This window comes from Triticum aestivum, chromosome 2D, assembly GCF_018294505.1.
Source record: "Triticum aestivum cultivar Chinese Spring chromosome 2D, IWGSC CS RefSeq v2.1, whole genome shotgun sequence".
Lineage (NCBI taxonomy): Eukaryota > Viridiplantae > Streptophyta > Magnoliopsida > Poales > Poaceae > Triticum > Triticum aestivum.
The window spans coordinates 57720351-57735461 of record NC_057799.1 but is presented as its reverse complement, the minus strand read 5'-3'; the positions used below and the strand labels follow the sequence as shown (position 1 = coordinate 57735461).

The 15111-nt window shown below is 45.8% G+C and overlaps 1 protein-coding gene across 1 annotated transcript; it reads left to right on the top strand.

Annotated features, from left to right (window-relative positions):
- The first annotated feature begins 7437 nt into the window (after window positions 1-7437).
- Window positions 7438-9094, top strand: LOC123048682 (protein PYRICULARIA ORYZAE RESISTANCE 21). Its single transcript, XM_044471728.1, has 3 exons — window positions 7438-7521; window positions 7651-7732; window positions 7869-9094. The coding sequence occupies exons 1-3, from the start codon at window positions 7510-7512 to the stop codon at window positions 8705-8707; spliced, it is 933 nt and encodes a 310-aa protein (XP_044327663.1). The 5' UTR covers window positions 7438-7509; the 3' UTR covers window positions 8708-9094.
- The last annotated feature ends 6017 nt before the right edge of the window (window positions 9095-15111 follow it).

The following is a 15111-nucleotide window of genomic DNA, read 5'->3' as shown; positions in this document are numbered from 1 at the left end:
GCGGATCGATTGGCCAAGCGCGGTTGGCCTAACTCTGGCTCATGCCCCTTATGAATGAATCGGTTGACCATCTATTCTTCAAATACCGTTTCATCATTTGCCTATGGGGCTTGGTAAGGCGTGGCTGCAACTCATTCACGTTGACACCTCTACTTGGCCCCTGAGGCATTCCACCTTAGACTGGTGGCTTGGCTTGGGTTGATTGATGCTTCCGTCCCCAACCGGAAGGCCATGGCCTCGCTCACCATGCTCACTACATGGACGATCTGGAACGAGCGAAATGCCCGCGTATTCCGCAACATGGCCGCTCCGCCTACGGTTCTTCTCGACAACATCAAAAGGGAGGCATCATCTTGGGCCGCGGCCGGAGCTAAGAAACTAGGGTCCATCATGTCGGGAGAGTGATTCTTCCGTGTATTGTTAAGGGGGTGTTGGTAACACAAACTCTATTCTCTCTTAATTAATATACGTGGCAAATCTTTTGCCCGTTTTCAAAAAAAGAAAAAACAGTAGTTGTCCATTGCTTTTTTTCTTCTATCACTTAAAAGAAGTGTCTTTCGCTGGATATAGTGAAAAGCTAGGACATGACACCTGAAAGGGATCAGCTGTGAAGCATGTCCCATTTTCTTAGGAGAACTTGTTATGCATGTTTACTTACAGGAGAGCTTTGTGAACGGTACAACCTCGACAAATTTATAGAAGACGGTGCCTCAAGATTGGCGCCAACTATGAAACCGTCAAGTTTGAAGACTGATTCAGGGGCTATAGACGGTGTAATGGCCCAGGGGTGCCTCATCATACCGGAAGCCGAGTAGCCGACCCATGGCCCCTAAGTCGGTTCGTGCCCTGAACTGTTGTACCGGCCTACAGGCCCATTACAGATGAGGACTCGAAAACTCGAAGTACATGGCAAGGCAATTGGCGTTCAAGAGGACTCCTTCGCAATCCTTACCAACTAGGATCTTGTAACCCTAGGCGCAAGTACCCATATAGGTCGGAGCTAGACTAGTCGATAGAGAGAGAACCATAGAGATTATTCTCAATCCCCAGATCGTCATTGTACACGGATGCAGAGTATCTGCTCGCGAGCTCATATGCTCCTCGATGAACAGTAAATTCAGAAAAAAATGACAATAAAATTCAAAAGTTCTGAATTGTTTGGGAGGGGGGGGGGGACATTAAGGAATGTTTCGGTTGATGCTCTGAAAATGGTACTTTCGAAAGCATTTTCAAGCTCTATTTTCTGCCACGAATGTGATTCCATGATGAAACTTTGCAAGCACTCCAAACATTACTTAATGTTTTGCCACCCAAAAAATCAGTTTTTTTGAATTTATTTTGGAATTTACTATTCATACCAGGAACATTTGAGCTCGAGCTGAGAAAAATACTTTCAATTCTACACCCCTAGACTCAAGCAATACAACACAAGCAGGAAGTATGGCTTTACCTCCACCATGAGTGCCCGAACCTGGGTAACAATCTCATGTTTAGTCTCGGTCTACTCACCTAGCCTTAATACCCTATCGAGGGATCTGCCGAAAAATACTCCAACACCATCACCACCACCACCTCCTCAAGGCCGCCCGGAAAATCGAACCACACTTTTGAATGAGCATAGAACGCCTTACCCCCCGCTCCCGCGACGCTCCTCGCGCGCGCGTCACGGGAGCCCCATCTCCGCCGCCGACGAGAGGCCCCTCCCCCCGTCCCCTCCTCCTCGTCGCTGCCTGAGGGCGTCCGCCGGGCAAAGCCCGTGCGGCGCTGGCGGCGGCGGGGCTTCTCCCCTCCATCCCCTGTCGGGATCCCGACAGCGCGGGTTAGCCGCTCGCGGGGGGGGGGGGGGAGGGTCCGGCGAGCTCTCCGGTGGCGGGGACGCGCGGATCTGATAGCTGCTGTGCTGGAAGGCGGCGGCGCGGGCTCGGCTGCGAGGCCGATCTGGTGGTGGCGTGGGCTAGGTCGGGCGCGTCCGATCTAGTCGATCAGCGGGTGTCGTGGGTGGCGGCGGCCATTGCTGGAGGGGGCGCCCCCTCCTCTTCGATGGGGGGTGGCGTCGGCGCTGCGGGGTGCCGTCCTTGGCTGCGCCGGGCAGCGAGGCGGCAGCGAGTATGGTTTCGATCCCTTAAATAATTACTTGGCAAACTTATGAACGTCTTCTATTGTTGTTTATGGTGAACTCTGTTGCACACAACCATTACTAAATTCTGTTACGAAAATGGTAGGGCATAAAAGTCATTTGTTTGGTCGAGCTGCTTATATCCTCATTACTATTTGGTGAGTATCGGCTACTAGACTATGATAAGTTCTCGTAGAAGCCATACATCCCTGATATGGATTTGGGAGCGAGAAGAAACCACCAATCCTTCCTTTGCTCCTACTACATTCATTACTTCCTGAAAAAAATCCTGCACAAAGGCTCAAAATTTGACCTGTTTTGAACCCTCCGTAGCAACCCATGACCCCATGTCAGACAGACGCATTTTAAATATGCTAACTGCCACGGAAACTTACAAGATCAAAGTTTCAAAAAATGCATTTATCTTGTTTTCAAGATTCTATAATGGTGAAAAGATTGCCAACAAGCAGATCACTAAACCAGAGTTTATTTCTTTGTTCTAACAGTAGTTGTCCATTGCTTTTCTTTTCTATCACTTAAAAGAAGTGTCTTTCGCTGGATATAGTGGAAAGCTAGGGGCTAAAACACGTACGCCTCCTGGCCCTTCACCTCGTGCGCTCGCGCAAGGGCGATTAGGAATCTGCGCCTCCCGTCGGCGCCGCCGCAGGTCGGCTTTGCCTTCTGTGGCCTTACACCATGAATGCGTGGTGGATCTCGGCTCTTGCCGGCGGCAGGGCTTCTACTTCATCTTTCTTCGTTTTTAGGTGCTCTTCTGTGTTTTTTTTAGGATTTGTGTCCAATTTAGAAAGGAGAGATGGCAATGACTCCTTGAAGTTGGAATAAGATTCTCCATGTCTAGCCCCAGTTCTGGCGGTGCATCTAGCATCATTAGAGGACGTGTGGAGATTTGTCTTTGATGTATCTCGTGGTATTTGGTCGGCGTTTGTCTTTTTTGGATCCACTTGAATCCGGTCTTCGTTCGTATCATCGTATATGTTCGTGTGTCTTCAGGTTGGATCCTTCCGATCTATGTTTTTTTCATTGATGATGGTTGTTGTTCTGGCGTGCATGTCATATTGGGCCTTAGAGCATCTCCAGCCGCGTCCCCAACATGCCCCCAGGGATATTTTTTAGCGTCGGCGCCGGTTAGGCCTGAAACTGGCGCCGACAGACCCAGGCCGAACCCGGCGCGCCGGGGGCCGCCGGTGCAATCGTTTTTTGCGCGAAAGAACGGCGGGCCCGCCGAGTCAGCAACCCCCGCACCTCGTTGTCCTCATCGCCTCGGTTTCCCGCGGAGAATCATTGCCAAGGCTACCGCCGGTCAACCTTCCATTGATTCCTCACGGGCGGCGTAGTGCGGCGACGCGCCCCCTCCCGCCACGCGTACACACGACCCCCCGGCCGCTATATAAGCCGGCCCTCCCTCGGCGGTGGACGCACCCGCCCGCAGCCCCCCCTCTCTCTCCCCGTGCACGCACAGCCGCCGCCGATGAACTCTATTTTCTCTCTCTCCCCATGCACACACAGACGATGGGCGAAAGGTCCCCGGCGATGGGGCGGCGGCCAATGGCTTCGGCCGCCGCTCTCTGCACGAGTGGGAAGCCCATCTCCTGCATGAAGCGAACTACCTGGCGCCTCCCGACATGCGCGCGCCGGGGCGGTGGAGGCTCAGCGCCAGGGGCGTCCCCGTCCCCCCGCTGCCCGACATCGAGCACCCCGACTACTTCCACGCCGAGATCGAGCGTGTGCGGGCTTCTCTGTCGGAGGGGCAGCGAGCCCTTCCGAAGTACGACGCCGGCAACCATGAGGCGTGGGCGGCGTACTTCGAACGCCGGCAGGCGGAGCGGCTGGCCTCCATCAACAACGCGCCAGTGGTGAGGGGGCGCAACAACAGCGACGGCCGCCGCCTGTGGTGGGGCGTCCCCGGACGCATGCTCCACGCCATCCTCGAGTACCTTGAGGGCGGCAACGATCCGCCGTTGACGTACCCGGCCGCCCCGGTCCCCCGCCGGAGTTGCGGCCATGGATGCCGAGGAGGATGCTGGGCGGGTCCTCCTCCTCCTCCTGATCCTCCTCCCACTCCTCCAGGTCGCCGGTGCTCTTCAGCGTCAAGGCCGAGCCCGTGGAAATGCCGCTCGGCCGGCGCAACCGCGTCGTCGTCATCAACGAGGGCGGCGGCGTTTCCTCGGGTCCTGCCTCCCGCCTCGTCAGGCCAAAGACGGAGTTGGGGCTCGGCGTGAAGCGCGAGCACGATGACGAGACCGCCATCGACGACGAGGCCGCCATGAAGTGGGCGCGGGAGGACTGGGCGCGGATGGAGATGGAGCATCAGCGCCGCGTCCTGGAGGAGATCACCGCTCGGCGCCGTGGCCGCAACGAGGGAGGCGTCGTCGTTCTCGACGACAGCGACGACGAGGCGCCGCCGCCGGCCAAACCAGTCCGCCAGGGCAACCCCGGGCAGGGGTCCAACAGGGACGACCGCGTGAAGGAGGAGAAGGAGGACGACGGCGGCGGCGACTTCGGCGTCTTCAGCAAGTTCTTCGGCCTGTAGGCGCGGCCGGTTTTTTTCTTCTTTTTTAGTGGACTTATTATTGTTTCTATATGTAAAAAAACTATGAACCGCCTAAATATCACCGAATGTCTGTCATGTTTGCCGAAATTTTCCCAATTATGTTTTTTAAAATATTTAAAAAGAGCATCTGGGGCCGACCTGGGGGCGGCGGCTGGGAAGCCGATCGCCCCCATGCCAAAAATATCGCCGGCTCGCCCCCAAGCGGCGCTTTTTTCTAGCCCCTGAGAGGGCGAACGGCTGGAGATGCTCTTAGCACGACGACTTTCCAATTGTCTGTTACAATAAGGATGCCCGGCTTCGGTGATGGAGGGATGATGATGGCGACGCGACTTCGGCTCGCTCTGGTGCTTTTTGTCGTCGTTAGGTAGTCTAAGGATCTGAATGTCATTTTTACTTCCAGTGTTCTTTGTACTGGCTTGACAGTTGACGTGCCAAGTGCAGCTTTGGGGGTCCAGGAGTTGGTGCAGCCCTTAAACAATTATTGGCAAAATGATGAACTTGTCTTGTATTGGTTTGTGGTATTTTTTACTCGTAGTATTGTTGCTCTCTACTTGGTTTGTTGCTATATATCTTTTATCTTTTATCTGGTGGTCTTACTTCTTATGTGCTCAACTTGTGCATGAACAACATGTGGTGCTTGGCACAAAATATTGATACATGTAGATAACCTTGTTCATTAAACTTGGTTTTAAATGGTACACAGGATTTAACCAAATGGGAGATGTTGGCAGGGATTAAACTTGGTTTTAAATGGTACACGTAACTTTTGTAGAAGCAAATACTTTAGATAATTCGAATATCATTGATGCACAATTTTGAATGTTTACACCCATTGTACGCAAGACAAGTATAATCAGTGTTATAACCTGACAAACGATGCAAAACTCGCAATTTATTGGTTTGTGGTATGTTTTACTCGTAGTATTGTTGCTCTCTACTTTTGTTGCTATATATCTTTGTCTTTTTTTCTGGTGGTCTTACTTCTTATGTGCTCAACTTGTGCATGAATAACCTGTGGTGCTTGGCACAAAATCTTGATGCATGTAGATAACCTTGTTCATTAAACTTGGTTTTAAATGGTACACAGGATATAACCGAATGGGAGATGTTGGCAGGGATTAAACATAACTTTTGTAGAAGCAAATACTTTAGATAATCCGAATATCATTGATGCACAATGTTGAATGTTTACACCCATTGTACCCAAGACAAGTATAATCAATATTATAAACTGACAAGCGATGCAAAAGTCGCAATTTATGATTGAAATAAGAATCATAATCTTGTATGTGCTGAGGGCACGGTCCCTTTACAGTCAGTCTCTCATAGGGGTTGTTTGGATACCAAGTTCTGTGCGTCCTTTGATAGATAACCGAGGAATATTCACCGCCTCGCTGACCATGCATTGGATGGACCCGACAATGACTATCCAATGCGCCCCCGTGTGCAGCCTCCCTTTGCAGCAAAAGCGGTGTTGCAGTTTTCTGCAACAAAGGTCTAATAGAGCTCATGTTACAGCTGCAACATAAGTCTTGTCGCAAGAAAAAAGTTGCGATATTTTTTTCTAGGCTGAAACACCCTTTTGCAACAGTGGGCTTGTTGCAATTGCAACATGCCCTTTGTTGCAAACACAAAACATATCCGGCCGGTCGTTTCATTCTGCGATGGCACCGCCCCTCCGCCACCTCGGCTGCGCCTCCGTCCACTCCGTCACCTCGCCGTAGCCAAATCCGGCGAGCTGCCGCGGCCAGTCCACCGTCGTTCGCTGTCGCCGCCTCACAGCGCTTGGGGATGGTGCATGACCGCAGCGAGCGGGAAAAGCGGTCGCCCGTCTCATGGTAAATGCACGTTAATCAGTTATCAGTATAGCAAACAACCCAGGTCACAAGAAAGATGCTCCACGACATGCTCTCCCCCGGTTTGCAGCACCTTGCCGCCCACCCGTCCATATCGGTGGTTGGCGACGATCCAATCGTACATGCCAGCCAGCTGATCATTTCGACGTAGCTGTCGTCGTTGACCATTGTTGGCAACCATGTGTACGCAGCCTAGCCATCTACGTGATCATTTTCACTTGGACATGAGGTTGGCCGATCGATGGGTTGTTGCAGCTCACCCATCACCGAAACTCCGAAAGATATACCTTCACAGATCGCGTCAAAACGGCCCCCAAATCGTCATCGAGCTCCATCCTCCATGTACGTACGTGACGACGGCTCGGTGCGGCCGACATGCGCGTTTTCTATGCACCCCGGTACGGGAAACGAGTCGTGAGAAGGTTCGCCTCGTGGCGTTTTGGCAAGTCGCCCCGGCGTAGTGCCAGCGGTTTCCGGACCGACTGCGGCGACTTATTTGTCCCATGTTCGGGCTAGCTCATGCTCCGTGATGATCATGGCGGGGAAAGGTTGTTGCCCCGAATCTTATGCTTAAACTACTGATTAGGTCTTGATCAAGCTCATGTGATGCCATATTCCTCCTTCACCGGCTATGCCGGCGCTGTGCACGCAATTATACTTTTGTTCTTTTCTTGGGGTGCAATATACGGTGGGTGCGCAAATGTGGTGCTCCTATTCGATTATGCCTGGCTAAAAAATTGTAGTTTTTGGCCTGGACTAGGGTGTGACGAGTCATGGCGTTGGTGGAACCTAACCACTGCCACGTCATCTCATCGTGACCACAAGCGTGCCGTGCTGCACTGCAACAATGATATATTTCTTAGGCGATTGCCATGATTAAGTAAGAGTCCCCTATATATATTCCCTCTTCCTTTTGTGGCAACCCTGCGATTAAACGTTCGTTGGAGTTCGCCTCAGCTCCAGCCATGGCAGAGAAGGTGAGTGCCCTGCTTCATGCATGCTTGCGTTCAATTTTGCATGCATGTGTGCATGGTTAATTTGGAAGTTGTAGTGATGGTGCTGTGAGCTCTTTGTGTTGATTCTCCTGCCATGCATGTATCCACCAGGTATCAACGTTGATCATTGAAGCCAACCTCGAATGCGAGAAATGCTACAAGAAGATTCAGAAAGTGCTATGCAAACTCCAAGGTACGTAGTACAATAGTCAAGCACTCAATTTACTATAATTGTGTATGTACTATAAGAGAATTAACCCTGTAATAAGAAGTGGATTCATTTTGTGTTTCGCTTATTAACTTGCATGCAATTAACATCGATGGATCAGAGAAGGAGAAGATCAGGACCATCAACTTCGACACGAAGAAGAACATGGTGACCGTCTCCGGTCCGTTTGACCCGGTGAAGCTGTCGAAGAAGCTGCGATGCAAGGCGTGCAAGGCGATCAAGGACATCAAGATCGTCGAAGAGAAGAAGCCCGATGCCAAGAAGCCGGAGGAGAAGAAACCCGAGGAGAAGAAGCCGGCCGCCGATGGCTGCAAGTGCTGCTGCAAGAAGCCCGACGAGAAGAAGCCGGATGAGAAGAAGAAGACCGACGAGAAGAAGCCGGAGGAAAAGAAGCAGGAAGAAAAGAAAGAGGAAAAGAAGGAAGAAAAGAAGAAGACGGATGACAAGAAGAGCGAGGAGAAGCCCAAACCGGCCGCGCCGGCGGCACCGTCGACGACGGTGAACCTGCAGTTCACGCAGATGTGCAACCTCTGCTACCCGTGGCCGTGCAGCGACCCGAGCCACTGGGGAGGTGTACACCAGTACCCGCATCCCCAGCAGCCGCAGTGGCCGTGCGAGCCGCCGCAGATGCCGGCGTACCCCGCCCCCCACCACCCTCAGCACCCGCCCTGGGCGGCGCCGGCGACCCCGAAGAGGCAGCCGTGCGGAGGCCCGGCGTACTGCGGAGGAGGGTGCGGCTCGTGCGGCGGCGGAGGCGGTGGCGGCGGGTACGGGGCGTGGCCGCCGCCGATGCCGACGCCGCTGCAGATGATGCAGCCCCCGCCGATGGGCTGCGGCGGGCCGGCGTCGTCGTGCAGAGGGTGCAAGGGCTGCCGGATCGTGCAGGAGGGGAGGTTCATCTACGAGGAGTACCCGCCCAGTGCGTGCACCGTCATGTGATCTCAGGCCGGCAACCGTGCATGCATGGCAGTTCGACCACCTCTCTGCATGTTGTTTTTCGTGGTAATTCGATGTTCCATGTTTGTCCTGTATGTTTCGTGCACAGTACTGCATTTGTTTATGTGTACCTGTAGCAAAGAAGGTGTAGCTGCCACGTACATTTTTCAGTGTGAAAATATATGCTCTCGGAACAATTGATGTAGCTTTGTATAGATAAAAAATTCAATTTTTGGGGCACTAAAAGTTTGGAAATGCTAGTATTTGTCAATGTTTTAAATAGCCGTCTATAGCGCCGCTATAGCAGTTTGAGCAGGATGCCGCTAAATGATAGGCTATATGATTCATGTACAATTGTCGAAAAAAGTTCTGAAATAGCATGTTATACCACTGCTATAGCTGATTTGAAGGACCGCCATTATTTGGCATAACCCGCTATTTAACACAATGATACTTGTAGAGGGTCTCGGCATACAAAAATTTAAAAGGCAAATTCGCCACCTAGTGGTGGACACGGTCAGGGGAAGCCACTCACGGTAGAGTGATGCGGTGAGAAGAAAGAGACCGACTACGGGGAAGTTGCATAGTTTTATGATTTGGGTCAGTTATAATTTTCTAATATATCATTGATTACCAAATCGACGGACGAAATGTCAGTCAATTTTGATGATGCAGCAGCATAGTAGCTACGTAGGGCAAGATCCATGGAGCAAAGGAGGCAGCATGTGCACGGAGTCGCTCCAAGGCCTATTGGGGGTTGGGGCTCCACCTTGAAGGTGACCTAGCTGCTGGGCATGATAGAAGCAGCAACCTCAGCTCAACGAGCAGTCAAAGAGAGCACTCAAGCCTTTTGCAAACAAAAGAAAATCAACAACCCGTTAACCCATGGTGGCATCACTTTACAGAATAAATTGGAAAAACTGAAGTTTTCTAAGAAATAATGAATTAGTGGCATTGGTATTACCCATTAAAACGATTAAAATGAAATAAAACTGCAAAAATATCAAAATAATGAAGTTTTCTAATGAAGAATGAATTAGTGTCATTGTTATTACCCTTTAAGAAGAAAGAAAAAATAAAAAATGGAACAAATAATTACAAATTTTTCACACAACTAACACAAGAATTGCACTTCTTATAATAGGCAAGAATAAGAATATAATAGTATAATTTTCTAAAAATATAAATTACATGAAAAGCAATGGATAATACCACCACTAAAAAAATGCAAATAAAAAGATATCAAAATAACAAGGTTTTCTCACAAAGAATGAATCAGCGGCATTGGTTTTACACTTTAAAAAGAAAGAAAATAAAAAATTACAAATATTGCACATAAATTATGCTTTTTTATAATATGCAAGAAGAAGCATATAATAGTGAAATGTTTGTAAAAATTGAAGTTTCTAAGAAGTAATAAATTAGTGGCATTAGTATTATCATTAAATAAGAAAGAAAAAGTAAAAATAAAATCAAATTCAAAATAATAAAGTTTTCTAAGAAAGAATAAATTAGTGACTTTGGTATTCCCTCTAAGAAGAAGGAAATTAAAAAAACCTGAAACTGATTCAAAATAATGACGTTTTGTAAAATGAACAATTTAATGGCATTGGTATTACTATTATAATAAGAAATAAATGAAATAAATCTAAAACAAAAATGACACAATATACACAAAAATAAGCATGTAATAGTGATTTTTTTGCAAAAACAATTACTAAGAAGAAATTAATTGGTAGCAGTGGTATAATCTTAAAACAAAAAAAACTAAATCAAAATCAAAATATTGAAAAATTAAAATAACAATGAATTAGTGGCATTGGTATTACTCTTTAAGAAGAGACATAATTAAGAAAAGTTAAAACAAACCTGCACACAACTTTGCAATAAAATTGCACTTTTTGAATTAAGCAAACAACAATAATATAATAATGTGTTTTTCACATATATTGCATAGTATTTATGTGTATACATTTACACTAGCCCAAGATCCGAAAAGTACTCACAAAAGAAAAAAAACATAAGAACCAACTAATAAAGTAAAACAAAAATATATATATAAGCATAAACGAATAAAAACAGAAAAACGGAGAGAGGGGAAGGCTGTGTGGCATGTAACGGGCTTCGGCCCAGTAGCAAATTGGCTGGCGTTGTCAGTTGTCACTAAAAAAACTGCCCAATACTGCTCACAGAATTGACCAGGAAAAAAACACGAATCACAAAGCAAAAATCAGCGGTTAAGAAAACCAACTGAACCAAAATCTATTTTCAGGCAACTTACATATAAGTAAAGTGGAGAAGAAAAGAAAGCCTCTATGTATAACTTCTAGTCTTCTTTGGGGGGGGGGGGGAGGGGTGACCTATGTGTAGCTTGTAGTCTTTTTTTTGAGCGATAAACCAACTTGATTGCTCAATTTTCAGGTTTACATGAATTACAAAAGGGTCGTGGGGTGAACCCAGCCACACATGACGCCCTTCTTCTAAGGATGTAGAGAACTTGACTAAATTATGGGCATCAACATTCATTGCCCGGCCTTCGAAAACAAACTTACAGCTAGTAAGTTCTCTTGCCCTTGCAACAATCTCCTTAATGATCATACCATATTTCCCATCCGAACCTTTCTCTATCTCCCCCACCAGTGTTTTATAGTCACATGCGATAACAACTCGATCCAAAGATAAATCGAGTGCAAGATACAGAGGTTCTCTACAAGCAAGCGCTTCCAGCATAGGAGGGTCCGTAATTAGATCGAAGACCATAGCCGATGAACCAAGGTATTTGCCGGTATGATCCCGGCAAATCGAGGTTGCCGCCCCCCATCTCCCATTCCTTGTGAGTCATCCGTCCACATGGATCTTTGCGACGCCTTCGGCTGGCGCCTTCCATCCTCTCCTGCCTCCCGTTCTTGTTACAGTTGTTGCCCGAGGCCTGTCGCCGGATGGCACAGACGCCCTCAAAATTTCATGTTCCGAGATGAAGCTCTTAACAAAAGAGAAAATGGCATGTGGGCTCTGAAAGATTGCTTCATGGATAGCCTTCCAACGTGCTGTCCAAATTGCCCATAAAGTAACAACACAGTTTATTAACTGGGCATGTGGCAGATTATCAAACAAAGTGAATAACCATTGCTTCGCACTGGGCTCGCTTGTTGCATGTAGATGTTCAGCGAGATCGCCATCAACGAGGGCCCAAACGCAACGAGCCATTGAACAATAGTCGAGTGGGACCCTGACATCCCTCATGTCGTTCGCCTACATGGGCCTAGCCCAGCACGTGACTACACACGCACGTCTCCTAGCCACCACTGAGCTAGCAACAACACGCGAGTGCTTCTTTTCTTTCTTTTTCTTCCTTTTTCACATTTTCTTTTGTTTCTTTTTAAATGTTCTGAATTACTCACTCTATCTAATATCTATATAGTCAAAAAATGATTATGCATAAAAATAATTGAACATATCCATGTGTGTGGAAACAATGATTGTAAAAATTATCCACATCATTTAAAAAATTCTTCATACCATTAAAAACGCTCACACGTTTTAAAAATAAGTTCACCACATTTCCTTAAATACCAATGAAAATATAAATTGCAAAAACTGTTTATACAATTCAAAAAATTGTTCATGACATTTAAAAAAAATTGAAAAGTAAAAATCTGATCAAGCAGTTTTTTGAAAATGTGCATAAAATATAAGAAATGTTTGTTCCATTTTATAAAAAATGATCATGAAAAATTAAGAAATCTATTGCATGTTTTACAAATATGTTTATGACATTTTAAAAAAAATGTTCATAGTGTATTAAAAAATGGTCAAGGTGCATTTTAAATCTTCAAGGGGTATCTTATTAAATGTCCAATATATATTTGAAAAATGGTCAACATGTATCTCAAAAATGTCCAATGTGTATCCGAAAATTATTTAATGTCTATTCAAAAAATGTTCAGCGTGCAGTTGAAAAACATATCAAAACGACTTTAGAAGAAGATAAAAACTAATTAAAAATAAAAAATATGAAAAAGGTAAAAGTAAAAGTAAAAAAAATAAAAGAAAACCGATAAAAAGGTAGAGAAAAACATAAAAGAACAAACTAGTCAGAACATTCCAGAAACCAGACGGTTGGTTCACAAATCCAGTGCACAATGTACGTAGAAGGTTCCCAAAAGCACGCTACCATGCGAACATTGCAGGCAAGACGAATGGATGTCTCACAGTAAGCAAAATGTAGCTTTTCCAGAATAAATTATCAACTATAAGAGCACGCGCGTAGGGGTATGCACGTGTTGAGCCGGTCCATTAACGGTTCCCCGATATTTTTCTTCATGTTCGTTCAGTATATCCATCTTAGTTCGTTTGTTCGGTTCTCTTCCCCTTTCGCTACATTTTTCATGGTTTGTTCTTGTAGTTTCATTCATTTCATTTTTGTACGTATGGGTCTTTGCTGGTTTTCATTTCTTTTCTCTTTTCATTTTCTTTCTTTTTAAGTTTCTCTCTTTTATACAAGAAATCTTTTAATAAATATGTGATTAATATTTTTCACGAATAATATTTATTTTAGACATGATATGGATATTTTTGTTTATGGGACGGACATTTTGTAAATATGTGATGAATATTTCTAATACGTGCATTTTAAATACACAATATTTTTCAAATATGTAATTCAAAAAATTTCAATTCAAGGTGAACATTTTTTATACTTGATGAAAAAATTAATACACGGTGAACATTTCTTAATATGGCATGTACATTATTTTTTAATATGTGATGTACATTTTGCAAAACCTTGCATTTTTAATACTTGTTGAAATTTTAAAAATACACAATGGGTGTTATTTAAGTGCAGGCTGAACATTTATCAAATATATGATAACTTTTAAATGTGATATTAATATATTAAAAATCATGAACATTTCTATTTTTAGTGAACATATTTAAAATACTTGATTATTTCTAAAATTTAAACATTTGAATTTACGAACATTTTTAAAGCTTGTTATTTTAAAGATTAATTCAAAAAGTTGGGATTGTGTAATACTTTGTGAAAAAATCTAATTTTTTTTCCTTATTTTATAAACTGATTTTATAAAAAAATTGTGTTTTTTTCCTAAAAAGAAATTTGTCCCGGTCGATTACACGGACCCAACCCATTTTAGCTCCCAGCACCACATCACCACGTGTTTGCTCGATTTGGTGATATGGCTTTTCTAGAGTGGCGTGTGTGGCACGAAGACAAGGACGCATGTGGTGGCGTGGTCGTGTCACATTTGCAGGGTCACTAATCAGGAGTGTATACGGCGAGATCTACCTATCATAGGCTGTGTGATGGCTTGGAGAGGGCCCCCTTTGCGAAGTGTGTTTGGAGGAGCTGGGCACCCCTCAGGTGCAAAATCTTTGCCTGGTTGGCCGTGCAGTTGCGTTTATGGACCTCGGATCGCCGCGCCAGACATGGATTGCAAGATCATCCCTCTCCTTGCTTCATTTGCCTCCAGGACCAAGACAATATCGAGCACATCCTGATCCAACGTGTTTATGCAAGAGAGGTGTGGTATTTAGGTTTCCAAGAGCTCAACATCCAAATCAGGACACCGGAGCCTCAAGATACATTGATGGAATAGTGGCTTCGGGCGAGGGGCCACTTCAGGTGTGCCGAGCGGCGTGGTTTTGATACTCTGGTTATCATCACGACCTGGGCATTGTGGAAGCAAAGAAATGCCCGGGTGTTTAACAGGCCGCGGCAATTCATGAACCCTACGCAACTGTTGGGCCAAATCGGGAAGGAGATGAAGGAGCTTAGGACTGCAGGGGTAGGAGTAGGAGGTCTTCAGCGTTTTGTGAGAGAGTAGTCTTAGTCCGTTTGTTTGGAGTTGGTTGGCTCGAATGTTCGCATTCTACGCTAGCGTCTTGTAAATATTATTTCTACCTTCTATAAAAATATGGTACGCCATTGGCGTACTCTCGAAAAAAAACATTTCCAGGGTCTACGGGCATGGCAAATGGACCACTGCCCATTGCACACCAGACACACCACGACTCTAGGGTAGAAAATCTGGTAATTTGCTCTCTCAGAGGTTAGTGCAAATGCATCTCATCTCGACATGTGACGTAAAGAATGGGAGGCTCTTTGTACATGCGTACAAATTTTTAACGAAATATACTTTAAACGGAGTGTCTAAATTACGAACTGTTTTGCATCCATATTTCAAAACTAAATCCCATCTTAATACATTTTGGTGCATTTTTTTCTCGGAATAGCTTTTACTTCTAACAAAAATATACATGTACTTCCACAGATACAGTGTCCTCCGGCGTAGTGCAACTTGTATTCATTGCATAGTGCAACATATAATCTCCTATGATGCAACATTTACTATTCACATATGTTTTTTTGAGTGGCAACAACTTTA